Source organism: Momordica charantia (assembly GCF_013281855.1).
Source record: "Momordica charantia cultivar OHB3-1 chromosome 1 unlocalized genomic scaffold, Mcharantia_2.0 BLBB01000001.1, whole genome shotgun sequence".
NCBI lineage: Eukaryota > Viridiplantae > Streptophyta > Magnoliopsida > Cucurbitales > Cucurbitaceae > Momordica > Momordica charantia.
Window position 1 is genome coordinate 17,465,743 of NW_028275157.1, and position 26,418 is coordinate 17,492,160.

A 26,418-nucleotide genomic window follows, 5' to 3' on the forward strand; every position below is an offset into this window, starting at 1 on the left:
CTGCATAGGAGGAAGAATATGTTGGAATTAGTTTAATATATAAATAATGTTTTAACGGGGTATGATAGGGCTTTCTGGGGAACTTTCCAACGAAATTCTTTATGGAGAGACAGTTCTATTGACAAAATCTGTAGTTATGACGATGATTTTATGCGTCGGGAAAACCCAAATTTATTGGAGTGATAATTAATATTTTAACTGGATAATAGAGTTTTCTTTACTTTTTCTTCCTTCTAATAACCATTGTCTGAAAAGTATACACCGCACCGTCAATCTCTGTGAAATATAAAAAAAATCTTATGATTAATATTTATATATTTAGTGTTATAGTTCTAAATATTTATATATTTAGCGTTATGTCTCTAGAGTTCTATGTAATGATGAATTGGTATATAATCTTTACCAACTATTTGTACAAAATATATATATAATCCCCCATATTTAGCCGAACTATATTTAAATCATGTAATTGTGTTCTATATTTATAAATCAGGGTTATAAGCTTGGATTTAAAATCATTATTTACAAGTTCATAACTAAATCAGACATTGCCATAACAAACTAAAAGTTAACAGCATTTAATTGGTTGGATTATGAAGTATACTCTCGTTTTCAAAAGATTATACCCAATCAACTTTTGTTCTTTCCTTTTTCTTTTTCTTTTTTTTTTCTCTTTCTTTCTTTATAATTGAATATGGGATCTACCACTAACTTTAAAATATCCATTAAATTATGCTCGAATTAAGATGCATTAGCATTCATGTTAGAAGGGAATAAAGGAAAAGAAAAATATAACAACAACAAATGCTTTACATTTGATGGTAATGATTCAAATATAGAAAGATGAGCATGAAATTGAGGTTGTTTGGTTGGCATTAATTGGGCTACATATAAACAACTCATTGATTTCTCATCAATTTTCAACAACCCACTTGTTGGTGCATGGTAGTGTCATAGATATCTCGGTTTGGTTTCCACGAACCATACATTTATTATGGAACTAACTATGGGGTGCCACGAGATCAAAACGCTGAAGAGTAAATATATTTGGGAGGTAAACATGACAATTTTACTGTTAGTTTTTTACTTTTATTTGTGTGTCTAAAACTAGAACTTAGCTCGATTTTGATCACAAGAAGATTTCAATTGACAAAGAATTTGCTGATAGTAACGTCCAGGGTCGGTTTAAGGTATAGACGATCGAGGCGATTGTCTAAGGCCCCAAATTCTAAAAGGTGTCATATCTTTCATATATTAGTATATATAATATAATATAATATTGTTATCTATTTATTAGGTTTTACTTATAAATGTACTTTAAAATATAAAATAATATATACCATACATATTTTATACAAATTAATAATAAATATACTTCTCTAGAAAAAAAATCTTTAATTAAATATGGATCTCTATAGAAATTCCATAAAAGAAACTGGACTGATTGGTGCGGATCTCGATCCGGGATAGCACAATCCCGGATCGAAATTGCATAATCTCGGACAGGACTAGAAGATGTGCTATCTTGGATCGGGATCCGCACATCAGTCCATTTTTCTTTCCTTTTTTTTTTTTTGTCTTCTCTCCCCTCTCAACCCTATTTCTTGATAAGTTGTACATTCATATTAAACAATTAAATATCTAATATTCCATTTTGTAATTTTAACTTTTTTTTATCGGTTTTTTCCATATTAAATTTTTAATTAACTATTTGAGTTAGATTTTTTTTTCTATTAATGTTATATTTTTTAAGTTTGTAATGGATTATTGTGAGAGATTTGTGGAGGGAATAAAGATTCAAAAGAAATTTGTGTTTTCTTATACGGAGCACGGAGAGATTGTTGATTTTGAAACATGAGGGTACCACAGTAATTTCACATTTAAAAATTATGAAATAGGTAAAAAAAATAAGGGGAATAAGGTCACAAACTAGTTTTTTTCTAAAATAGGGTCATAAATCCAAAATGAATTATTGAAAAAGTCATATATCCCAATTTCCCTCCCATCTATCGCACTCCTTGGTGCATTTATAGTGTCATTGTCTTCTATAAGTGCCTTCAACAACCTATGCATTTAGGGTAGTAATTTGAAAGGGATATATATATGTAGGCCATCCAAAGAAAAATTACAACATATTCTTAGTGCCCTAAAGCTTGGACTCATCAAAATTTTAAAGGAAAATTTTGAAAACATATATACTTTTGGAACCAAATTTTTTGGCTGAGGATTCAAATAAGACTGCGATGGTCACTTGTTATAAGTACAGAAAATAAATTGAAAATCTAAAAAGATAAATTAGAATTTCATTTATCACCTCAATTTAGCTAGTTTTTTAATTAATATATAAAAAATTATGAGAAATCTAGGAATTTTGTTTATTTGGAAATTCTATATAAAAAAATATATAATATATATTATATCGTAGGTGTGTGTGGGGCACCCTTGGTTTATATTATAATCACAAATGTATATAGGTATATATTACAACCATTCATTTATGGAAAAGAATCTATAGTAAATAGTAAAATAATATTACCATTTATATTTCATCAATGGGACACTATTAGGCGCTATTTACTTCTAGGAAATGGAAATTAAATTTGGATGTTGTTTACTTAAATTATAGGAATAGAAGTGAGTGGTGAGACCCACCCAAATTTTGTAATTCTTACTCCAAATTTGACATTTGTTAAGTACTTTTAACGTCAATAAAAATTTAATTGTTGATCTTAAAATAAATTATTTTTAAAAAATACATATATTGACAGTTATAAAACGTCAACTTACATATATATTAAAGTTGGCACGATATAGTGTCAACTTTTAGACTTTTATTGACGTTAATTACATGACTTTCCGTAAATTTTCGTAGTTCTCATGTTTTTTGTATAGTTGACGATCTTTAATCGTCAATATTGCACTTTTAATTAATGACTAAAAACTGTCAATACAAAAGATAATATTGAAACATTTTAGCCGTCAACTAAAAATTTGGATGAGATTATGAATTTTAATATAATTTGGATGAGATTATGAATTTTAATATAATTTGGATGAGATTATGAATTTTAATAAAATAATTAAAATAAATGAATACCCAATACTTATCATTTTTACACACATTTTTACACACGTGCGGAGGGTAAGAAACACACACAAAAGGAGCTAAGTTTTTTCCTTTTTTTTCTCATCAAATTTTGTTTCATGTGGCCTCTATATATACAACCAAGTTTCAGTTGCAGAGCTCCAATGGCTTCCCTCGCCTTACCAGAAAATCTTTTTGCCTTCATACCCTTTATTCTCCTCATAATTTTCTTTCTAATTTTGAAGTGGAATCTCGATGGCTTCATTCCTTGGAATTGGCCTCTTGTGGGGATGACGCCCACAGTGGCCTACCACATACACCGAGTTCACGATCGTATGACTGAAGTCCTAAACCAAACCGGCTGCACTTTCCTTTTCAGAAGTCTTTGGTTTTCTAATCTCGACTTCTTGCTCACAGTCGACCCTTCAAACATTCACCACATTCTCAGTTCCAATTTCGAGCGCTACCCAAAAGGCCCCGATTCCAAGTACATTTTTGACATCTTTGGAGACGCCATCATCAACTCCGACTTCGATTCCTGGAAGAGCAAACGCAGAGTCGCTCATTCCTTGGTTCGCCGCGACAACTTCCTCCGATTCTTGGAGGAATCCACGATGAAGAAGGTGAAGGAAGGCGTGGTTTCGGTGCTTGAAAGTGTTTGTGAAAATGGGTCGGTGTTGGATTTCCAAGATCTGTTTCAGAGATTCTCGTTTGATTGCACTTGTATGTTGGTCACTGGCTTCGACTTCAACAGTTTGTCTATTGATTTCCCGCAAGTTCCTTTCTCCAAGGCCATGGACGACGTGGAGGAAGTGATTTTTCTTCGCCATCTCATCCCTAAGAGTTTGTGGGAATTGCAAAAGAAACTCCAAATTGGACAACCCAAGAGGCTGAAAGAAGCTTGCGAAATCATAGATCAAACCATCGAAAATTTGCTAGCTTTGAAAAGAGAGAGCTTGCAAAAAGAAGAGCCAGCCCAAGGAGCTGATTTAATCACATCATATATGATAAACGACAAATTGGAAGAAGAAGATGGTAACTTTGAGGAAAATGACAAATTCTTGAGGGACACACTTCTAAATTTCATGATTGCCGGTCGGGACACTGTCAGCTCAGCTCTCTCTTGGTTTTTCTTCTGTGTCTCAAACAATCCGACAGTTGAAGCCAAGATAAGAGAAGAGCTCAAATCAAGCATCCCAAAAAACGAAGCTTGTGACCAATGGAGGATATTTTCCATGGAAGAGGTGGATAAGTTGGTTTATTTTCATGGAGCTTTATGTGAAGCTCTTAGACTTTATCCTCCAATCCCACTTCAGCACAGGGTCTCTACACAACATGATACTCTCCCAAGTGGCCATATTATCAATCCCAAAACTAAGCTTGTGTTTTCGTTGTATGCATTGGGAAGAATGAGACAAGTGTGGGGAAAAGATTGTGAGGAGTTCAAGCCAGAGAGATGGATTTCAGAGAAAGGGAGTATAAAACATGTGCCATCTTACAAGTTCTTGGCCTTCAATGCAGGGCCAAGGACTTGCTTGGGAAAACAAGTGGCTTTTACTGAGATGAAAATGGCTGCAGCTGCCATTATTCACAACTACAACATTATTCAAGAACTGGGGCATGAGGTTGTCCCAAATTCTTCCATTATTCTTCACATGAAGCATGGATTCAAGGTGAAGGTTACAAAGAGATGGTCTTGAAGTTCAAAGGGCAAGGAGGAAAATTTTCTTATCTTTGTTGAGCTCAAATTACATTATCTTAGAATGAAAACAAAAATGATGCATTGTAATCTTTTGATAATGTGTTGTTGTTGCTGCTGCCCTTTTTTTTTCTTTTTTTTTTTTCTTTTTTTAGTTATTATTGTTGTTGTCAATTGGTGACTTGACTAATGTTGTATGATAATGTGAATTTGGGCTTTAACTTTCACTACTAGTGTAGTAAGGTTTAGTTTATAAATTTAAATATTTACTGTTTGAAAATATGACAATACTTTAAAGAAGAAGAATAAAAAAAGGGATGAAAACAAATGTTGTGACAATAAATTTTTTATGGCACGATTTGATAGAGACGTGCTATTGTTATAATCCTCTCGAACAAAGTCTAGTCTAAGATTCTTCCTTCCATATTCGACAATATGTTTTTTTTTTTATTTCTTTAACATCAAGTCAATAATGTGAGGGTATAGATTTGAAGATTTTTTAGCAACTTCTATATTTTCTTTTCATTTGCTAACTTCTTTTTCCTTATAGCTTTTGCCTTTTTTTTATTTTTTACAATAACATATATATAGCAATTTGGCTTCAAATAATTTGCAAATATAGTACCATTTCTTCTTAGCCCTAATAAAAATGTATTAAAAAGTAAAAAAAACATCTCATCACCGTATCACAACATTGCATGTCTATTATTGATAGACCGTATCAATGATACACACGTCCCTCGTTAATAGATCCTAATTTATAATTTATAGTGATTAGCAGATATATCATAGATAAGTCATATCAATAAAGTGAAAAAATAGTATTTAATATATTAGTGATTATGTAATTTTTATTTTATTCTTTTTACATGCTTATTTATTATTTGGTTTATCTTTGATATACCCATATCAATAAAAAAAATGATATAACAATGATTATGTAACTTTTATTTTCTATCGAGTGTTCTTTTTCATGATTTTTTAATATTTGGTCTCATGATTGATACACCATGTGGTAGAATTAAAATGGTATGTATTATATTCTTTTTTCACATTGATTTTTTATTTGGTTTATCATTGATACATCAAATTAATAGAATGAAAATGATATATCGGTCATTAATTAATTATGATTTTCTATCGTATTGTTCTATTTACATGGTTATTTTGTCCAATCTATTATCGATATATCATATCAAGACATAGAAAGACAATGGTATAATAGTAATTATGTAACTTTTGTTTTCTATCTATGTTACGTTTACATGCTGATTTACTATTTGGTATATTGCTAACATACCATATTAGTATAATGAAAATGGTCTACCACCGATCTATAAGTGCTATTACTAATTGAACTCGATAATAATAAATGTAAAATAGAATATGAGTGGTATACAGAGGGTAAAATTGATATTACGTAAAAATATATAAATAAGTTGGTGAAAAATTAAAAAAGTTTTGTCACATTTACAAATTACTTTTTTTTTTTTGATAGATTTGCAAATATGACAACCAATTTTGCCTCCCATTAAAATTTCTCCTCTCTTTCTCAACTTTTACAGTGACATATAATATGTATACATTAATATCTATCCAATATTATGAATTATCAATTGGAGAATATTATCAATTATCAATGACACATGTGTCAACATGAATATATATCAGCATATATATAATCATACTAAAAAAAATTTAAAAATTTATCAAATGACGCATATTAAAAACAAATCCTATTGTTTTTTTATTAATTTGTCATTTAAATTTTTATAGTAGATAATGAACTTGGGATTTATTAAAATTTGAGATAAAAAAATTTTAAAAAAAAAAGTTAAAAAATGAAGATAATATTTTTAAAAAAAAAAGAACTAAAACTATATTTAAAAAAAACGTCCAAAAGTAGATAAGGAATTAAGGAATATCTCTAAAAAAAAAAAAAGAAATAAAGAGTTTCAAACGTGAGCAATATAATTCATGAGTTGAAATTTTACTCGTTGTACTAAAAACAAAGTAAAGAGTTTCAAGGTGAATTGTTAAATTTCAACCCAAACCCAACAATAAATCTGTCCTACACCTTCAATGCCACAACCAACCTTGTCGACAAAAGATATGAGATCTGAAAAAAATAATCCGATAAAAAAAAATCTTAAAAATTTGATCTCGATGAATATTCTAAATAAACTATAAAAATTTACCAAGAAATTCATAAAATTTATATGAATAAACATTTCACTTCTTAAAACAAGTCAAGTTTATTTATTAATAATAATTATGTGCAGTGATATTTTAAAAATACTCTATATTTCATTATTTATAATGAAAAATATCGAACATATATTTAATTCGTTGCCTTCAACTTTCTAAATTTCTTTATCTTTAGATACTTTTTTTTTTTTTGGTCAAATATTCATAAATTTGTTTCTGAAAGATTACTGACCTCACAAATAAGAAATGTACGAATTGTGGGCTGGAAGAAATTTCATCAAATTAAATGACTTGTTTTTTTCTTTTTTTTGGGGTTAATGAACTTGTCAGACTGCAGGTTGGAATTTAACCACTAGCACTCTACATTTATTTATCTGACAGTTTTTTTTTTCCTGTTTCTTTTTACTTCCTCTTTTTTTTTTTTTTTTTGAAATGAAATGGGATAGGTCTTGATCTTAAAGTAGGTACCATAAATTTAAGTTGAATTTATCTGATAAGTTTTAATTTTGACATTTTTTATCTTAAATCACCGCAAATCCATTATAAAAAAAATCACTACTCCAAATTTAGGGTGTGGTTCAGGATATTAAATATTTGTCGACATTTCCATTGACATGTCCATTTCTATAGATTTGATATCATAAGGGATAGAATGGACATTTCCATAATATTGAAAAAAAATTCGACAAAATATGAAAGTATCAACAAAATATCACTAGTATAGATATAATATTAATATTAATCATTTTTAACTTATTTAGAAATGTTGAAATGCTTAATTTAAATATTTTTTACGAAACTTTTTATAATATTTTCATAAATATCCATTGGCATGAACATTTTATCGATATTTTCATCAACATCGACATTTAAAAACTTACTGTCACCGGTTACTTCAAGTAAGAGTTGCGGTTTCTCTCTTCTCGAGGAGGGGTGACTAGTGGCAAGTGGCTAGTGTTCTGCTCCTCTCCTCTCCGTGAAGGATGTACGTTTTCTCTCAGTCTTTTGACTGATTTTTTTTTTCCAAAATGTGTTCCTCTCTACTTTGTTCCAGTTCTTCCATGGTTTTTCTCAAGAATTAAGTAGCACGAGTCAAGATATAACAGGGACCTCTCTTGCTATTGTGGAGACGATTTTTCGAAGAGGATCTCTCGTTCCTATTGGTTTCTGTGGTGGCAGACGGTGGTCGGGGATCTCCACGTTGGATGTTGATAGTGCTGCTGCGGCTAACAAAACCAAATGCAACGTTGTCATGTATGGTCCACAGCTTCGTCATCAAGATATTTTGAAGACTTATCACGCACAAAATTAGAGAGGGCACTCGCCTACGCGATTTCTTAGGATGCTTCTTCACCTTCTTTGCATCATTGTTCAAAGAACTTCCATGGTCCAGGGGCAAGTGGGCAATGGCAGAAGTGCGGCAACGATCGACTCGAATCATGTTTTGAAATCTGCAGAGGCTATAGGGGTGTCATAATTGACAATATTCCTCAATTAATTGAGGAGTCACTGCTGACATCATTGAATAAGGTTGAGAATGTTGTAACTGTTCTTTGAACAAGTAAGTTGTTTTATTAGTCAACGGTGTCATTTCTTTCCATCGATACTTTGATTAAAATTAAAAAAAAAATATGGTAATAGTTGTGATAATTCTCAATATGGTCTATATACACTTAATAATGTCACAATATATCTGGAAAAAAAAGTATAGGCCACAATTAATATTGACCACAGTCTATAATTGTGCATTATAGTGCAAATTAACCATAGTTCACCTTATTATACTTTTTTTTTTCTATTGGTGATCTATAAAATCACAATTATATAAAATATTATTAATTAATTTATTAACTTATAAATTTTGTATAATTATTATTTTATAGTATTGTATAATTTATAATAAAATGAAATGAGTTTATTAAGTAGTATATTTATCAAAATTTTGATATTTTTCAATGTAATTCTATATCTAAAGTTTTAAATTTAAAATTTTGAAACATATCAACATTGTTTTCAAAATCTAACCAATTTTGGATGACAAAATCTAAAGCATTTATAGAAAAACAAATTTGTTAGATATTGCTCTTATTTAATCAATATGAAACTTTGGTAGCATCCTCAACAACACTTGCTTCAATATTCCTCTCAAGAGACTCTCGGTCGAAGAACCCAAATTAAAATCCCGTTACTTGCATACAAAATCTCGTGCTGAATTTGTCTTCAAGGTTCAACAATGGATTCGATCTATTGCTGTACAGAATTGAAATTCTGTGTTCAATTTCCATATAGATGCCTGTTGGGGTTTGTGAATAATGAAGGTAAGAGATTTGAGGTGCTGCTACTGCCATGAAAAAACAAGTGACTGCGGAACTTCCAAGGGAAGTTGGGGAGAACGAAAAGAGAGGAAAGAGACAGACTTCCATAGAAAAAAAAGTTTCAGTCTCCTCTTTCGAGACAAGAGATTTCCAAACTACTTCCTCCTCCCTGAAAATTAGTGTAGACGACGAGTGCCATGGTGAAGACGCGAATGACAGATGAGCGGTGGCGAGAAGGTGGCCAGCAGCAAAGCTCACGGCCACCGGTGAAGCTCACTGGAGAAGGGATGAGGAGGGGAAGGAGAGAGGAAAAGTGAAGAAGGAGAAGAAAGTCCAATCACCACAAAAATATGGTTAAACTAATAAATTTTGCCTATTAGCACTTTTAACACTAGATCATCTTAAAGTTAGTCAACTAACCGTCAAAACATGTAGGGATCATTTGGAACCATTTTACAAACTTCAAAACCAAAAATATCTCTTATAAAATTCCAGGCACTAAATAGATACCTCCTCGAAACTTCTTAGCCCAAAATAGTTTTATTTCCCGTAACATTTTTTAAACGTAGACTAAAAGTCATATCAAACCACTGTTAAGGATTCAATCTAGAATTTAAACGTTCTCATCTGAATAGAAGAGGAAGAAAATAAATAAGAACAGTAGGCATGAAAAACCATGAATTTACAGGATAAGATTTTCCGTTGCAGCCTTTTAAACCAAGAGCTTATGATTCTATAACTATTTATACATTATAGACAAGGTGAGGAATCTGGCTCACAGTCGGGCTACACCTCCTAGGCTTTCTAATTTCTATCAGTAACATTAATCTCAACAAATAACGTTCAATGAGAGTTTAAAAGGTTCTCACTCATTTCCATCTCTTAGCATTCTTTAATCCTTTTGATTTTGATTTTGCTTGCTGAAATGCCTGCATCTTCTGTTTCTTCCGTGCTTCCTTCTCAGCCTGTAAAGTCACACGAGATAGGGGGAGTAAGTTTACCTCATCATTCATTGTGAAACAAGTTCCACCATAATCATACATAACCAATCATATCCAGGGTTCTAAAATGATTTCAAACGGCACTGAAATTTTTAAAATCTAAATATCATACTCCTTTCATTTTTAACATCAGTTAGTGACTCAATCAGCTTGGCCACACCTCAGCCAATTTTATGGACAACTACCTAACCCTTTTACATTTGGTTGTCCAAGAAAACTCGTATGATTTTAAATCTTAGTTAGGTGGTCATTATGCTTTAAACCCACTCCTCTGGCAAATTTTATGGACAACTACCTAACCCTTTTACATTTGGTTGTCCAAGAAAACTCGTATGATTTTAAATCTTAGTTAGGTGGTCATTATGCTTTAAACCCACTCCTCCTTTATTACTGTCATATCCTACTATACCACCGATGGGCGGCAGGTTGATAAAAGTTACAAAGGCAGCTTTCTTTTCCTTCATGTCAGAGAGAAGGGCCAACAGGATTGGTACATACATGCTACGTACTAATTCCATTAAAACTAACCGGATGCAAAATAAATTAATAAAGAGTGTAATTTGGAATTATCCCTATTTATTTTTAACGTTGGTGTACCTTTGACATCTTGGATTTGGCTTTAAGCTTGGGAGCTTTTTCATCGAGCTCTGCCTCACGTTCTAGCTCTCTTTCCCTGGCATCCAGATTCTTTTCCAAATAATACTGTTCGTAAACCACAAAGAGCGTCAAGTAAGAACCAAATAACAAAATTCACAACTACCATCATTAATACTCCACAGTGAAATGCCTAATACAGATCTGGTGTTACAAGCGATTTCTCCCAAATTTTTCTAGAAATTCATGATTTTCATGCTAAATCTACAATGGTTGGGGAAATTGAAACAAAAGGGAAAGGTTAGCAGAAGAGGTTTTATCTCCTTTGAATACAACAACAACATTATGATTGGACCTTGGTCCATGAACTTTTGCATCCTTTAAAGTCTCACGAAATGTTGATTTCATCGTGGGATTAAGATAAAATCTTTCTTTAAAGTTAGGAGCAATGGTTTCACAGAATAGATAAAGGGCAATGTGAACCAAGACATGGGTCACTAGATGATAAATAAGCGAAGGGTTGAAGCAGTGCTTACATTGTAGTCACCCGCGTAATCCTGTAAATTGCCGCTATTAACTTCAATGACTCTGTTTACAATTTGTTTTATAAAGTATCGATCATGAGAAACAGTGATGACAGTGCCACTGTACTCAGTTATTGCCTCCTGATAAGATATTCAGAGATTGCAATTGGTTATGATACTTCAAGAGTAATGTTATATAAGATATACGAATATTCAAAGGGGAAAAAATGACATTAAACCTCGAGCATTTCTTTTGAAGGTATATCCAGGTGATTTGTTGGTTCATCCAACACCAGCAATGTTGATGGTTTTACCATGAACTTACAAAATGCAAGGCGTGCCTGTAAAAACAGAGAGATGTACATTTTAAATTTTGTGCCACGCCAAATTGAAACGATACAGGTAAACATGCCAACAGAATAAGACAACATGCAAAAAGGAAAATTACAAGGGTATCTGAAATGGGAATTATGTAACACAGGGAGGAGAAATAAAGTTTTAGGGGGGAGAAAAGAAGAGGGAATAGACTCAAATAACTCAAAAGTAAATTCAACAATCAAATCTGTCTTACATTAAGGCTAAAGGCCTTTCTACTACAAAAAGTAAACCAAGGCAACCTAATGAAATAAAACAATGCCAAAATAAACTCAGAATATAATTAAATAGGGATATCTAAGGAGAGAGACTCAGTAATTCCTTATTAGGTGGTATTGGATTGCACTAAAAGAGCAATAAATTACAGTAGTATCATAAACGATAATCGTAATTTAAGGTTAAGGCAAAGGTGACATGAGGATCAGTCAGGACTCTGGATTTAAGACAACTTCAAATGTTTGGTTATGGTAGTAACCCAATTGAAAGTAATCCTGTCTTCAGGAATAATCATCTATGATGAGGAATCTATGATCTGTAATATCTGGATCCTACCAAAATCCCAACGATATTAACAAATATGTAATTAACTCTAAGAGCTTCAGCTAATTGATAAATATGTAATTAACTCTAAGAGCTTCAGCTAATTGATAAGGTAGACATATAGCTAGTAATATGTAAAGTCAGCTGCTCCGAAATTATAATCTAGACATCGTGAATAGTAACGGGAAAGAGAGTGCAATATCAGTCATAGAACATAAAACCTACGAGACTTCACAACCTGTTGAGAAAATAAACATTAATCTCAATGATAGTAGGTGATTTAAGATTACCTTCTCCCCACCACTCAGTAATGAAACCTTCCTATCAAGCATCTCAGTTTTAAAATTACAGCGTCCTAGGAGACCTTTTATATCATCAATTCTCCAGTCCTCTGCAACTTCTTCTACTGTCTCGAGAACTGTCTTATTCAAATCAAGTGCCTCAGCCTGAAAAAAAAGTACAAACAATATAATCGGCAATACATTTTCAGAACAGAGATTTGTCCCGCATAAAATTGTCTGTATTAAGTATCATATGTAAGTATTGAAAATGAGAAACACAGTTATTATAGATCAATAGATGTGATGCACAACTAACTGCAGTATACCTGGTTTTGCTCAAAATAGTTAGGCAACACATTGTGCTCCCCGAGCAGAACTTCACCTCCTTTTGGTTTTTCCAAACCCATTATTAATTTTAGTAAAGTACTTTTTCCACATCCATTTGGGCCAATAATAGCAATCTTCTCACCCTTTTCAATGATAAGATTTGCTTTATTGAACAACTGCTGCCACACCACAACCAAAAAACCCATATTAATATGGAGAATTATTAAATTCAAACACATTGAATCTCCCTGGAGCCTCTCAATATTTAAAGATCCTCATGAACTCACCTTATCCTCAAAGCCAAATTCCAAATTTTTTATTGTTACAACAGATCTCCCACTCTGCCCACGCTCAGGGAACCTAATCTTCATTTGCTTCCTTTGAAAAGGCTTTTCTACAAGATCCTCTTCTTGAAGTCTCTCCAATTTCTGTTGTTATGAGAAAGAGAGAGAGAGAACAGAAGAGTGATGTTAGGAAAAAAACTGAAGCTACTGAACGTATAATTTGGCCAACCCAACATAGATATAAAAAATCCCACACAGTGCAAGTGGAAGAATCAAATTTGAGGCAAATGAACTGTTTCTAGTGGCATCTTGAAGAAGGAGAAGAAGAGAGCAAGAAGCAAGCAGGTCATTTGAACAGGTAATAAGCTCATGGCAGCTATGAGCTAATCATACGTTAAGATAGTACTATGAACGTGGCATGTGATTTTACATGACAACATTTCAGTTCATCAATGAATTGGCACAGTTTAAGTATTTCATATCTTAAGTTTCTCAGTAAAAGAAGACTTGCAGAACTCTCACGCAGAAAAGGAAATTGACGGGAGAAAGAAATCTATAGGCTGTAAGTTTGCCAACTATAGATTAATATTAAAGGTTTTGCACAAAAAGTTTGAGGGGTACTTCAAAGTTCAAATAATGCTTACTATAATGAACAACTAAGAAAGTAATTTGCACATGACAATCATAACATAATTGTCATGGCTTCTTGTCTATCACGTTTATACCTAAATATGGAAGAGTTTTATGTACCTTTTCAGCTGAGGAAGCACGTCCGGAATTTGCACCAGCACGTAGCCTACTTATCAAGTCTTTTGTCTGTTCAATTTCCTTCTGCTGCTTCTCCCATGCTGCATTTTGAGCTTCAATCCATTCAGCCTTTGAAATTACATATTGTGAATAATTTCCCTCATATGTCCTCGATACACCCATATCAGTTTCAACTATTTTTGTACACAGCTGATCAAGGAAAGCTCGATCATGTGAAATGATAACCATTGGCACATCCTGCTTGTTGAGATAACCCTCAAGCCACTCTATAGTGTCAAGATCAAGATGATTCGTAGGCTCATCCAATAGTAATAAATCCGGCTCCTGCAGAGAGGCGCACAAGACTACAATTTACTAGCAGAATTACCAAACTAGGACATATAATAACCAATGGCAGGTACAAAAATAGTGCATTAAAAAGCCACATTGTCAATTGGAAAATTCAAACAGACAGTTAATGATAAACTAAGATTAGACTTATAATGTCAGATTATGATCTAAACACCCGAATATACCTGAAGTAAGATCTTCCCAAGCGACATTCTCATCTGCCACCCGCCACTAAAAGATGCCACCAACCTGTCTGAGTCCTCCTCAGAAAAGCCAAGTTCCGGCATCAGCTTACTGACCTTAACATCCACTTCGTCTAAGTCAACTGCTTGTGCTCGCCGCTGAAGCAAATCAAACTCATCCAGAAGCCTTCCCATCAACTGCAAATCCTCCACTGCACTTTCCAATGCCTTCTGAACCTTCTCCAACCTCGTTGCTATCTCCATTTCCTCTTTAAATGCACTCAAAAACTCCTCCTTCACTGTCCTACTCAACGAAACCTCAAATTCTTGGCTCAGAAATGCAATTTTCATGTTTGCCTTTGCCTTTATCACATTCCCTGAATCAGGCTCTTCGAGACCGGCAATAATTCTCATCTGCGTCGTTTTCCCTGCACCATTTACACCGACCAAACCAACTTTTTCGCCTTTTTTTACTTCCCAATTCACGTCCTTCAATACCGTCACGCCCTTATAGCTCTTGCTCACATTCTCCAGCTTCACACCTGACGAAATTCGAGAATCGCCAGCATTTGACTGTTTATACACACGTTTACTTTCAAATTCATCCACGGAATTGGTGGAGAACAACGACTCGATATCATCTTTGGTCGAAGTTTCCGCAACCGATGCTTCTACCGCCACCGCTTCAATTCTAGAATTCGCCCTTCTGGGGTTGGGCAAACTGCTAGCTCTAATACTCTTGAAGTTACCCCCAATGGATTGAGCGGCCATTCGATTGGAAACCTGATGCTGACACGACCCAAAAACAGTCTTCCGAGAATCCAACAGAGGCGAGCCGGTGAGAAAGCTCGAGCGGAGGTGGAGGTGATGAAGCTTAATAGTTAGGTCCATGTCTGAGATATCAGAGTAACAGCAAGAAATACAGATGAAACACAAGAAATCGCGATTCCTGAATGGAAGGAACTCGCAAATCAATGGAGATTGCGAGACTGGAGAAGAAGTGCGAGCTCCTTCAATGACAAAATGAGAGCAACTCTAACTCAGCCCATGGTTCATCAGATATTGGATTTCTCGTTTTAATATATATTTTTTCATTAATCATTTTAAATAATTTAACTTCTTCTAGATCAGAAAAGTCATATTCCTATTCTTGCAATAATAGATAATTAGTCACGATATTCTAAATTATAAATCTCGAAATAAGCATTAAGGCAGGCACTAGTAATTTTCCTTTAGGTCTTCAATCAAAAAAGAAAAAATCTTTTAGGTAAATCTTCAATTTCATATTAATTGTGCCACGTATTTTAGATATATGTTATTAATACTTTTATTGCACACATATTAAACACCAATCTTTTTTCTAAAAATAATATACAAAACTATGCACAAACAAAGTTGAAAATTTTACTTTAACTGTTCTTTTTAAGAACTGCAAGTTATAGTATAAAAATATTTTATTTTTGTGTATAGCTTTTTAATCTAATCATCATCCTTTTTCAGATATTGTTGGTATATTTTTGTTTTTGTTTTTAAAATTTTTATCTCCGTGTTATAAAAAAAGAAATAGCAAGTTAATAAATTAAAGTTGAAAACTATTAAAAATTTAATTGGCTTTATTGGGATTGTTTTTTAGGGATTAAAAAATGAAATGGAAAATAATAATAATAAGAAAATGCATGTTTCTAAATTAAGATGGAAAAAATGAATTGAAGAGCGAAGATTGCATTTTTGTGGCCCGCGGGAGAGATAAAGCCCAATTCGTCAATAAGAGTGTTTTGTGGTGACCGTTGCGCTGGGGAAGCTTTCCGTGGTTCATCGCATCCAGTGAGGCTAGGCCACGTGTTACCGTATTCGTGGATCTCTGCTATCCACGTATCTGGATTTGTAGGCAGCTTGATTTTTTTTTGTTCTGTATTTATTCGTTTTCATAAATAATAATAATTATTATTATGGTTAAATATTATTTTGACCTTGGTTGTTGAAAATTTCAACTTTATCGATGGCACACCTTGTTTACTCTCAATATTGAAATTAAAAAGTAATAATTATGATATGATTTTTTTTTTAAGTTCGATAACAAGTTTTGGGTGGTTTTAAATTAATATATTTACCATTTATATTCATGTTGATAATTTTATACAGCTTGTTGGTATGATGTCTTCTCTTGGACCTGGTTGAAAATTTGTTCTTGTCTTTCCATTCTAATCTTTAATTTTGTTTTTTTTACATTGGGGTTGGGGTTGTGTAAAGCCTTCAGAAAATAGAATTTCCCTCGCCCTTATTTAGTTGGATCATCTTTATCTAAATTAATTTAGGCCCATAATTAATGGGTTTAAAAGTATGGTTCGAATATAGAATAGACCGCCTTAATATTTATTGCTAAACCATAATCCAACTGGAAATCTTGGCCTGTTTCATCAATTTGTGGATCATCTCGCTCTATTAGGTTGATGTCAAAAACGTGGTTTGGATATGGATCGGGGAAATTCCCCACTTCTTTGTTTTTTCAATTAAAGTTTAAATCCTAATTTCTGTCTCTAAAATACAATTCTATATTGATCTCTCAAACTTCAAAATATTCTTTTTTTCTTTGAGCTTTTCAAATTTGTTTCATTTTAAAAATGTATATTTTAGTCTCTAGCTTTTTTAAAACGGCCTTTTTTTGTCATCATTTTCCTTTTGCTCCTAACAAACTAATAATGTAACTCCAAAACACGTATTAATATGTTAACATAGGTATATATTAAAGTCATCTAGGTTGGTTGGGTGACTCATTAGCCAAGCATGACAGAATAATATGAACCAATAAAATTGTTAGTTCTTTACCCTTCAATTAACTAAAATAGAAATTTTGAAACTTTATAAATGAAATAGTTATTTTTTATGTTTATAACTAAAAATATATATTTTGAAAGTTTTAAACAATTGGAACAAATTTAGAAATTTAGAGATCAAAATATAATTTAAGTATTTTATTAGTTCTTTTATAATTAAATACTAAAAGCATATATATGAAATACACATTCTTAAGCTAAAATGTAGATAAAGCTAATTTACAGGTTGTTGTTTATTATATATAATCGATAATGTATATTTTATATTTTATATGGATGAATGAATATGAAATTAGTAGTAGATATCATTATAATTATATATTATTTTTGGATAATTTTGAAGTTTATATTTACAAATATGTCATTTGTAATTATAACGGATTATTAAGTATATTTACTTTAAATCATATATTGTCATTTAAAGGGTTATAATATCAAAAGTTTTTTTTCTTTATTTTAATTTATTTAATGAATAGATATTACATTTTATTGTATAATATTATAGGTATCAGAATCTCAATAATTTTTTTGATTATTCATTTTTTACAACTATAAAATAACTGTCTTTATCTAATTTTGTATGACAATGACTATAAATATGAAATGTTACATATTTTATTAAATAAAAAAGCAAGAAAGAAATGCTACATATTTTCCTCCTTATGTTGAATTCAATAATAATAATGATATTATTTTATAATCCAAAATATTTAATTCGGCGAATTAAATTTTAATAAGGTATGATATTCATGAACACAATTTTTATTTAGATATGATACGTACAATTGATTTTATTAAACTCTTTTAAAAAAACGACTTCATTAAAAGTAAAAATATGAAAATATCAATTTGTTATTTTTGAAGTTTGATATAATAAAAATTAGCTTAAAATATTCATTGAAATTTAATTTACAAAATATAGAACTATCTAAATTTAGCTTTAGTAAATAAAAATTTAAATACATCATAAAATCCACACATTTATGGAATCTAAAAGACTTGAATATGTAATCATTGTCCTAAATTTTTAAAAAATCTTGACTTTATAGAATCCCAAATGAGTTAAGAATTTAAAAAATTTTCCTTACATTTCAATTCTCTGACATTAAAAATAAAAAATAAATCTTCTTAAACCATCACGATTTGTTTGTTTGTTAAAAGAAGCAAAGATGAATTAAAAGAATTTAAGAAGGGTGAATTCAAACTCCATGATAGCTAACCTTAGAATTAATATCGTTAGTCCGGGCGCTAACGATATATATATATATATATATATATATATATATATATATACACACACACACACTGGTAGTTCCGAAAGGTAAGTCGATCCCAGATACTTAGAAAATAAGTCAGTCGCCAGGGCTAATTTGCTGAATGTACTGTAAGGACCGATCCAATGTAGGTGGTTCGAAGGAGCCCGCATGAGCAGAAAAATATCCGGATGAGACAACTATCTACCCCATTGACCGTTATAAATACACCATCATTGAGCAAACTCATGTATGAAATCTGTCTGAAGCTGATATGTTAACCACTGATTCCTAACTGACTTAGGCGTCGGAGTGGCCTACTTGTTTTGCAGGTCCCCTGAAGAACACTCCAAGTATTGCATCCCAACTTCCCAGGTTATTCTTCGTGCCTTGGCAGACTTTTGCATCAACAAAAAAAAAAACAAATATATATATATAAAGTCCTACAATTTTTCTCACCAACGTATCTGAACTCAATTTATTTTTTCCTGAGTAGCGAGCTATTTATTCTCTAATTTTAATTTCTCACCTTTTTCATTCCATGAAGTTGTATATTGGTTGGGGTGTTCACGAGTTGGGTGGGGTCGAGTTAGGAGGGATTTTGAGATCAACCCGAATTTTCGAATTGGTCATATATAGGAATCATCGGTTTGAATTGGATAGTCACCCTAACCCAATATTTTCAAGTTGGGTTGTCAGTTTGTGTTTTTTTTTATTTCTAATTATCACGACGGCGATGAGGAGTTATGATTAAAACTTAATAGACGGTTGAGATTAAGATACAAAATAAAAGAAGATAATATAAAACCCTTAAATGAAGGGCTAGAATTAACACTAAATGGATGTTTGAAATTGAAGATAAAAATATTGTTATATATATAATTAAGAAAAATATAATCTATGCATAAATTCGGGTTCAGTTGGGTTGTCCCAATTTTTTAAAGGTTGAACCCAAAACCCGACCCAACCTCATCTGGTTGGAAAAATCACAACCCAACCCGAGGCTTCATCTAACCAACGGGTCGGGTTCGTCGGATTTTTTGAACATCCCTATATATTGGTATTTTTCTAGCAATGACGAGGAAAAGCTATTTTAAGAAAGTTATGTATAGCGTTTTGATTTTCTTTTCTACTATTGTTTTCTTCTTCTTCTTTTGTAGATAGTTCTTTTCTTTTATTCAAAATATTCGTGCCAATAGGCTCACTTTTATAAGAAAATTAGCATGTTTATTAAATTACAATATTTTATTGGTAAATTTAGATTTTTTAAGTTATTAATTTTTGTTCAGTTAAACTATTTTAATAATTTAGGTGAAAAAAAACAATCAATTCATATTGAATTATTATTTTTTTTAGTATAACATATGGTATATAATTTGAACTCGCGATCTTTCAAAGAGATAGGTATCTCAACAAGTTGAATAATACTTTTTAAATTATTGTTTTTAAATTGTTCAAATCTAGTATTTTGAGCCTAATATATATTTAGTCAACTACGAAACCATTTTTTAGTCAACTTTAAAATTCATTTGATTTTTTGAGCATGATATATGTTTAGTCAACTCTGTCTAGAAAGAATCAAAGAATTTTAAAGTTTCAACTTTCAATAATGCCTTAAAACTTTTTTTTTACAACGTCATTAATGTATGGATTAAAATTGGTCCATTCATACATTTATCCCATAGTGTCAATTTAATCAAAATTTAATTACTAAAATTATTATTTTAGAAAGTCGCACGAAGGAGCATAATTAAACCTCAACTGATTAAAGCATCCCCGAGCAATTTAAATTCCGTCTAGTTATTCGAATCAATATCCATGGAGTTTCATATCAAAACCAATTGACAATGAGAAGAGTAGCCTAGGTCTATTATAAACACTTGTTAGGTCTCATATCTTACCAATATGGGATCCTTAATAGATAAGGTCTATATGATACTTCCTCCAAGCTTTACATCAATGATTTCACAATGGTTTTTCGTCTACGAAAGCCGTGGTATGGTTTATGTCAGGCTTCTCGATGTTGATTTGCCAAACTTGTGACAATTTTAAAGAGATATGATTTTTTTATCATATTCTGATTATTCTCTCTTCACTTACACTGAAGGGTTTGTTCAACTTAATATATTGGTGCATGTTAATGATTTAATAATTTATGGCAATGATTCTATTGCAGTAACATGTTTTAAAGCATATTTGAGCAAGAATTTTCATATGAAGGATCTTAGTGCTTAAATGTTTTCTTGGTATTGAGGTAGCTAGAAATACTTTAGGTCTATACTTATGCCAACGAAAATATGTTCTTGATATAATTTTGGAGGTTGGTTTGTTGGGATCCAAATCGATTTCATTTTCTCTTGAACAAAATCATCAATTGGCGCATGCCACGAGCCCATCCTCTCTCAAATCCCAAGTCCTGTCCTATTGACACTTAGTTGGACGTCTTAATTATTTGGTTGTCACCTGTCCTAACTTAGTCTATGTTCCGACGGTGATATGTTTTTGACAAGTTAGTGTGAGAGATTGGGTAGTTTATCATCTTACTTGGTGATCTTTTTTTTTTTTTTGGGAATTCACCATTTTCATGGAAAACTAAGAAGCAACATACAATTGCCTGCTCTTCGGGTAGAATATCGTTATATACTTCTATTACACGTGAACTAAAATAATTGAAGGTATACTTCTGAGTTTGAGAGTTCATTGTCCAAAAACAATATCACATGTAGCATAGAATCCAATTTTCCATAAACGCACCAAACACATCGAAATTAAGTGTCATTTTGTTCGAGATGCTATCCAATATTGTCTAATTGCACCATGTTATGTTCCAAAATCGGTACAGCTAACAGATATTGAGAAAGAAGCAATTCAATATTTTTCTTGACAAATTGGACATTTACGACATACACGCTCTCACTCGAGGGCATGCAATGTGGAGATTCATGAATCCCAGGAAATAAATGAAGATTTAATTTCCCTTTTCTTTTTGGTTTTCCTTCTTTTGCCTTTTTTATATATATGTATCAATTGAGTCAACGAGAAGACAAGGAGAAAACCCCAATTTATCAATATTAAAAATATTTTCAAATCAATAAACAACTTTATTTAACACAAAAAATCAAAAGCAATTTCATATAGAAAAATAGGTCCTCCCACATCCATCTTGAATGATCAAAGCTTTATCTATAAACGCGAAAGAATCAGACGTCGTCGTTTGGCCATCCAATAATTTCAATCCGCGTAAGCGCCACAATATATATATATCTAATATTTAATTCCGTGTAAGGCTAAACATACAACTGGAAAAGCCTGAGAACCAGCGAAGGCCGCACCGAAACAGCCAAGACTAATGCTGCAGTGGCATAATCGTAATATACCAACACTGGAGGCCCATTATTGCCAACTGGGAGACCTATATAGACTGAAAACAGAGGCTTTCCAGTTTTCTTCTTCTTTTATCAGCCAAAGAACTGGTGTCTCGTTTCCCACTGCACCTGCTTTGCTTTTGCTATACGCTTTCACTCTCAATTCTATTCGAAGAACTCTTCTCTTCTTTCTTGTAGTTGAATCGTCTCGTTGTCTGCTGTTCTTCGTGCTGTTACGAGGTGAAGAGTTGTATTCGATACGATGGATGATCGGAAGGAGGTGGTTTTTCTCTCTGTTTTGCTTGCCTGCTTCTGCTTTTTCTTGTTTCTTGCTCTGTTTTTTTGCTTTGAGAATCTTCGGGTTTCGTTTTATTGTTTGCCTTATCTACTGGTTTAACTGAGGGAATGGAAAGAAATTATTGATCTAAGCTGACTGCTTCAGCGCGACTCTTGAAGAGGAGAGATTGTCGTTTCTCTAGTTTTTAACCTCGCCTAATGAAAACAGTCCTAGAAGCATTAGAATTTCGTAATTAGTCAAACTGTGAAGTAAGTTTCAAATGTTACTCTGGTATTGCTTCCTTTTGGAGCGTAATAATCATCGATGTTTTCCTGGCATTTCATCTTGCACATGCATGTGTATTTTTATTTTCCTGTTTGTAAATTGAATTTGATTTTTGAGTTTTCTGCCTTTTTCTCTGTCGAATTTTTTCTCACATTGCTTTGAATATTCAGACATGTAATCTGATTATCTCGCTAGCTTGGTTGGATTTGGACGTATGTGTTTTGTCACGGGAGAAATTGGCGTTATGCTTTTGCTTTTTAACCATTTTTTGATCAATTCACGGAGGCAATCATGTTACTTTTTGTAAGCTGGGAAGCAGTCAAATCTGTCTACTTTTCTTCCATCCTCTCGGCAATTGTTTTCCCTTGGTTACAAAATTTCAACGCTTTAGCTGATGAGTTTCCTTCAGTTGCTCTTGTATTTCAACTATTGACTTTATTTTTTGGGGGGGCTTGCTTTTGAAGACTGAATAATAAAAATTTAGAAAAGTTGCTGTCACTGACTTTGAAGGTGGAATAACTTATCCAATTTATTTATTACTCGCAGATAACGATTCGAACTCTAAATTGATCTGTAAAAGAAATTAGAAGGATTTTCTTGGCTCTAATAAGATAGTAAATTGGAATCAGATGAAAAAAGAAAAAAACCTAAAACAGTCAGTTTCCGACTCTGGTGACTATAAACCTTTGATGTGGTCGATGCCTTTGGTGACTATAGATCTGTTAGTTCTTTAAATTAGAAACCTGCAGAGTTTTTTTAATTGACGTTCTTTCTTTTATTTTTTAAGAAATATAAAACGAAACTGACATTCTTATTTTCTTCAGAAAACTGCTCCATGGCTTTCAGTGCCACAGTTTGGAGATTGGGACCAAAAGGGACCGCTGCCGGACTACTCCCTTGATTTTTCTAAAATTAGGGAAAATAGGAAACAGAACAAGAGAGATGTGTCTAGGGCGAGTCTCGGAAATGAAGAGGAGCTCATTGCCTCAGCCACGCCCCCAACCGTAACAGACTCTTTTCCTACTGAAAATCACCACCCCTATCATCAGAGTCACCATCCTCCACCAGTAAGATTCGTACTCTTCCTCCCTAAGATTTGATATTGGTAACTTTTTGATTGTCTGATAGGGACTTGCATGTTCTTGTAAACAAATACCGTTTGGAAAACGCAAGAATTGGTTGGGTTGGGTTACATCAATGTGTTGTATGTGCCTGGAAGTTTCTTTATCAAACTTGTGGGTCCATGCTGCTATTGTCTATTAACTTGTGGGTACAGCTATTAATTGTTGAAAAATCAATACAAACCTAAAAGTCTCGAGGTCAAAGCACTTCCCTGAATTGTCATCTAGTTTTATGATGAACTGGCTAATAGCACTTTGAATGTCTTGGATATTAGATTTCCTACCCTAAATGTTGTAGGGTTGAGGGAATTGTCCCAGACTCATTATAGTTATAAATTTATAATTAAAAAAAAAAAGAAAAAGAAAAAAGAGGATCCCAATGACTCAACAGTCAACACTTAGTTCTTCGTTTAACTGTTAGAGCTATCTATTGATTTTGTTGATCGTTAGATCCAGACTCTTGTACTGTTTTGATTATTGACAAAGTGAAACATGCTTACATGCCTGCTTAAAAACAGCATAAACATGCTTCAGTTTAGAGAGGAGAATTCTCAAAATATTTGTGATGAACGTCCTATACCTTATTTCAGTGCATAAAATTCAAACAAGAATATTGTCCAAAATAAAATTTAAACAGAATAATAAAACAAATTAATTACTGGAGAAAGATAAAAAAAATTGTTTAAGGAGCTGAAATTATATTGCCATAATTTCAGTTCAGTTCAGTTCTCAAGGTGGAATATTAGACTATTCATGAGCCTACTTAAATTACCAATTAGGCCTTGTGTTTGTTCAGATCCCATGTGGAAGTTTTCAATTAGAGTGAGAGAGATATTGACTTAAAGTTACGTTTGTGGAAACAAGTTGCGGGCTGGGTCCTCTTCGCACCTAGCCCACTAGAAAGCATAAGTGGTGTGCAGGCATCTGCAGTAAATCCTATGTCATGTTTTGGAACGGCAGTGGCCAGACAGGTTTTCTTTCCTTATATGGGGGGGAAGGTGAAGAGAAGCAAATTTTTCCTACCAAGGACGATTCTAACATATGTCAATGTCTAATGATTTTTATTCTTTTTTCTTTCAGTTCCAATTGAAGTTAAATAAACGGTGGTTGAGAAATTATTGGGTGTGTTGCTATATTGTGGCTGATCTCCCATGACCTTTAGATGTGTCGTCTTAGGCAAAATTTCTTGGTTTCAATTGAAGGGGACGTGATCGTGTTTTGGAAGGTCAGCCACGTTATGACAGCTAACTCTAATAATTTCTAGACCACTCTTGGTTTATATTCTGTTGATGTGTGCTTTTCATTGTCCGTATGTTTTATTGCATTAAACAAGAATCCTTGGCCACAGAATACCACATTAATTACTTTTGAAAAATCGACTTCTAAATTCAAAAGGATGAAAGGCCGGTTGCCTAGTCAGATATAGAATGAAATAAGCATGAAAATTTGTTACGATCCCGTTTTATTCTATTTTATCAGTTACATTATGTTTTAGGATTTAATTGGTTTCGGCATTTAGATTTTAATCTGGTTATGTGAGAGAGAAATAAATTGTATGAGGGATGGGGAAAGAGCGAGTCTTAGAGGGGAAGGAGGAACTAACTACACAGACAGTGCAAAACTGCAAACATGGGGAGTAATAGGATGGAGGTCGGGTTCCAAAGCTTTGTATTTTCTTTTCTTTTCTTTTCGGGTTTTCACTCCTTTTTGTATCTTTTTCATTTCATCAGTGAAAAGTTAGTATCGTTTCCGAATCTGTCTTCCAGTATTAGATGAAAAACCACGGGTTAGTTCAGTTGAATTTGTGTAACCTCCAGCTCAAGTGATTTGGGCTCTTACCCAAATCTCATTTTTGAGGTTCAAACTCATTCAAATGAGTGTTCCATCTTCTAAAATTTTACTTGAATATGAGGTAATATCAAAGTGTGTCCATTTTCGGCTGATTCTCATATACTTTCGGGTGTTCTGCCAGACGAGAAAGAGCATTCTAAGCTGCTTCAACTGCTGCGTGAAAGCCTGAAGTACTATTGAGAACCTCTGGAGGCCCACTTGTAAGTTGTAATGACATTGTATTAATTGCTTCCCTACGAATATCTCTATTGCCCTTTCTCTTTTGTGCTGATTATAACAACTGTATTATATTTTTGGATTTTTTTATGATGGCTGTGTTCTTGCCTGTAGCAGCTGCTGTTTCATTAGCTCTGCCATGAATTAATTAGGTTGCAGATTTATTTATATATAAAAAAAAAAAAACTACCAGGGCAGTGTAAATTAAAGCATTGGGTTTAGGTGAACTGTCTCCATAACTTAAAAAGGGGAAAAAAAGTTGTACAATGACAATGTTCCCTTCTCATTACTTGGCATATTTTTACCCTCTTAAAATGATTTATTTTTGGTATTACTATAAGAAACTCTAACGTAGCATGTTAAATAATTGAAGATAAATACCAAGTGAACACCCTTTAGTATCAAAATAGAAAATTTTCTTTTATTAAAGTGGCAAGTTACGCTTTCATGTGAAGTGTAAAACTGCAGAAGATGTCTAATTTTATTTCATGTTTGATGGAACGACATGCCATTTCAATAGCAATTATAGGAGAATGGTTCAAACAGCTTGAATTGTGAATCATAATAAAATGTTAAAACATATTTACTTTCTTCTCATAGTAAGTTCATGATCAAATAATAAAAGTTTAATAGAAAAAGAATTATATAACCATGGGATCAAACAACCGATTCTAGCTCGAATGGGCTATATAAACAACCTCTA

At 32.6% G+C, this 26,418-nt stretch overlaps 3 protein-coding genes across 7 annotated transcripts; 2 read left to right on the forward strand and 1 right to left on the reverse strand.

Annotated features, from left to right (window-relative positions):
* Positions 1 to 3,228: 3,228 nt before the first annotated feature.
* LOC111005399 (alkane hydroxylase MAH1) lies at positions 3,229 to 5,011 on the forward strand. The gene has a single exon (XM_022276877.2). The coding sequence runs from the start codon at positions 3,250 to 3,252 to the stop codon at positions 4,783 to 4,785; it is 1,536 nt and encodes a 511-aa protein (XP_022132569.1). The 5' UTR covers positions 3,229 to 3,249; the 3' UTR covers positions 4,786 to 5,011.
* Positions 5,012 to 9,935: 4,924 nt separating this feature from the next.
* Positions 9,936 to 15,582, reverse strand: LOC111005642 (ABC transporter F family member 5). 2 transcript variants are annotated; one of them, XM_022277225.2, is made up of 9 exons: positions 14,517 to 15,582; positions 13,984 to 14,325; positions 13,237 to 13,377; positions 12,949 to 13,125; positions 12,632 to 12,787; positions 11,666 to 11,767; positions 11,439 to 11,567; positions 10,906 to 11,010; positions 9,936 to 10,272 (listed from the first exon to the last, which is right to left on the reverse strand). In XM_022277225.2, the coding sequence occupies exons 1-9, from the start codon at positions 15,402 to 15,404 to the stop codon at positions 10,177 to 10,179; spliced, it is 2,136 nt and encodes a 711-aa protein (XP_022132917.1). In that variant the 5' UTR covers positions 15,405 to 15,582; the 3' UTR covers positions 9,936 to 10,176. The 2 variants fall into 2 exon arrangements, with proteins under 2 accessions (XP_022132917.1, XP_022132916.1); XM_022277224.2 differs by having other exon boundaries at positions 12,949 to 13,128.
* Positions 15,583 to 22,092: 6,510 nt separating this feature from the next.
* Positions 22,093 to 26,004, forward strand: LOC111005740 (uncharacterized). Of its 4 annotated transcripts, none has more exons than XR_015792124.1 (4): positions 22,093 to 22,245; positions 23,352 to 23,594; positions 24,729 to 24,873; positions 25,621 to 25,805. XR_015792124.1 is itself a non-coding variant. In XM_088126259.1 (4 exons), the coding sequence occupies exons 1-3, from the start codon at positions 22,228 to 22,230 to the stop codon at positions 25,666 to 25,668; spliced, it is 309 nt and encodes a 102-aa protein (XP_087982385.1). In that variant the 5' UTR covers positions 22,093 to 22,227; the 3' UTR covers positions 25,669 to 25,699; positions 25,830 to 26,004. The 4 variants fall into 4 exon arrangements, 3 of the variants coding, with proteins under 3 accessions (XP_087982385.1, XP_087982384.1, XP_022133053.1); XM_088126259.1 differs by lacking the exon at positions 24,729 to 24,873 and adding an exon at positions 25,830 to 26,004 and having other exon boundaries at positions 25,621 to 25,699; XM_088126258.1 differs by lacking the exon at positions 24,729 to 24,873 and adding an exon at positions 25,833 to 26,004 and having other exon boundaries at positions 25,621 to 25,699.
* The last annotated feature ends 414 nt before the right edge of the window (positions 26,005 to 26,418 follow it).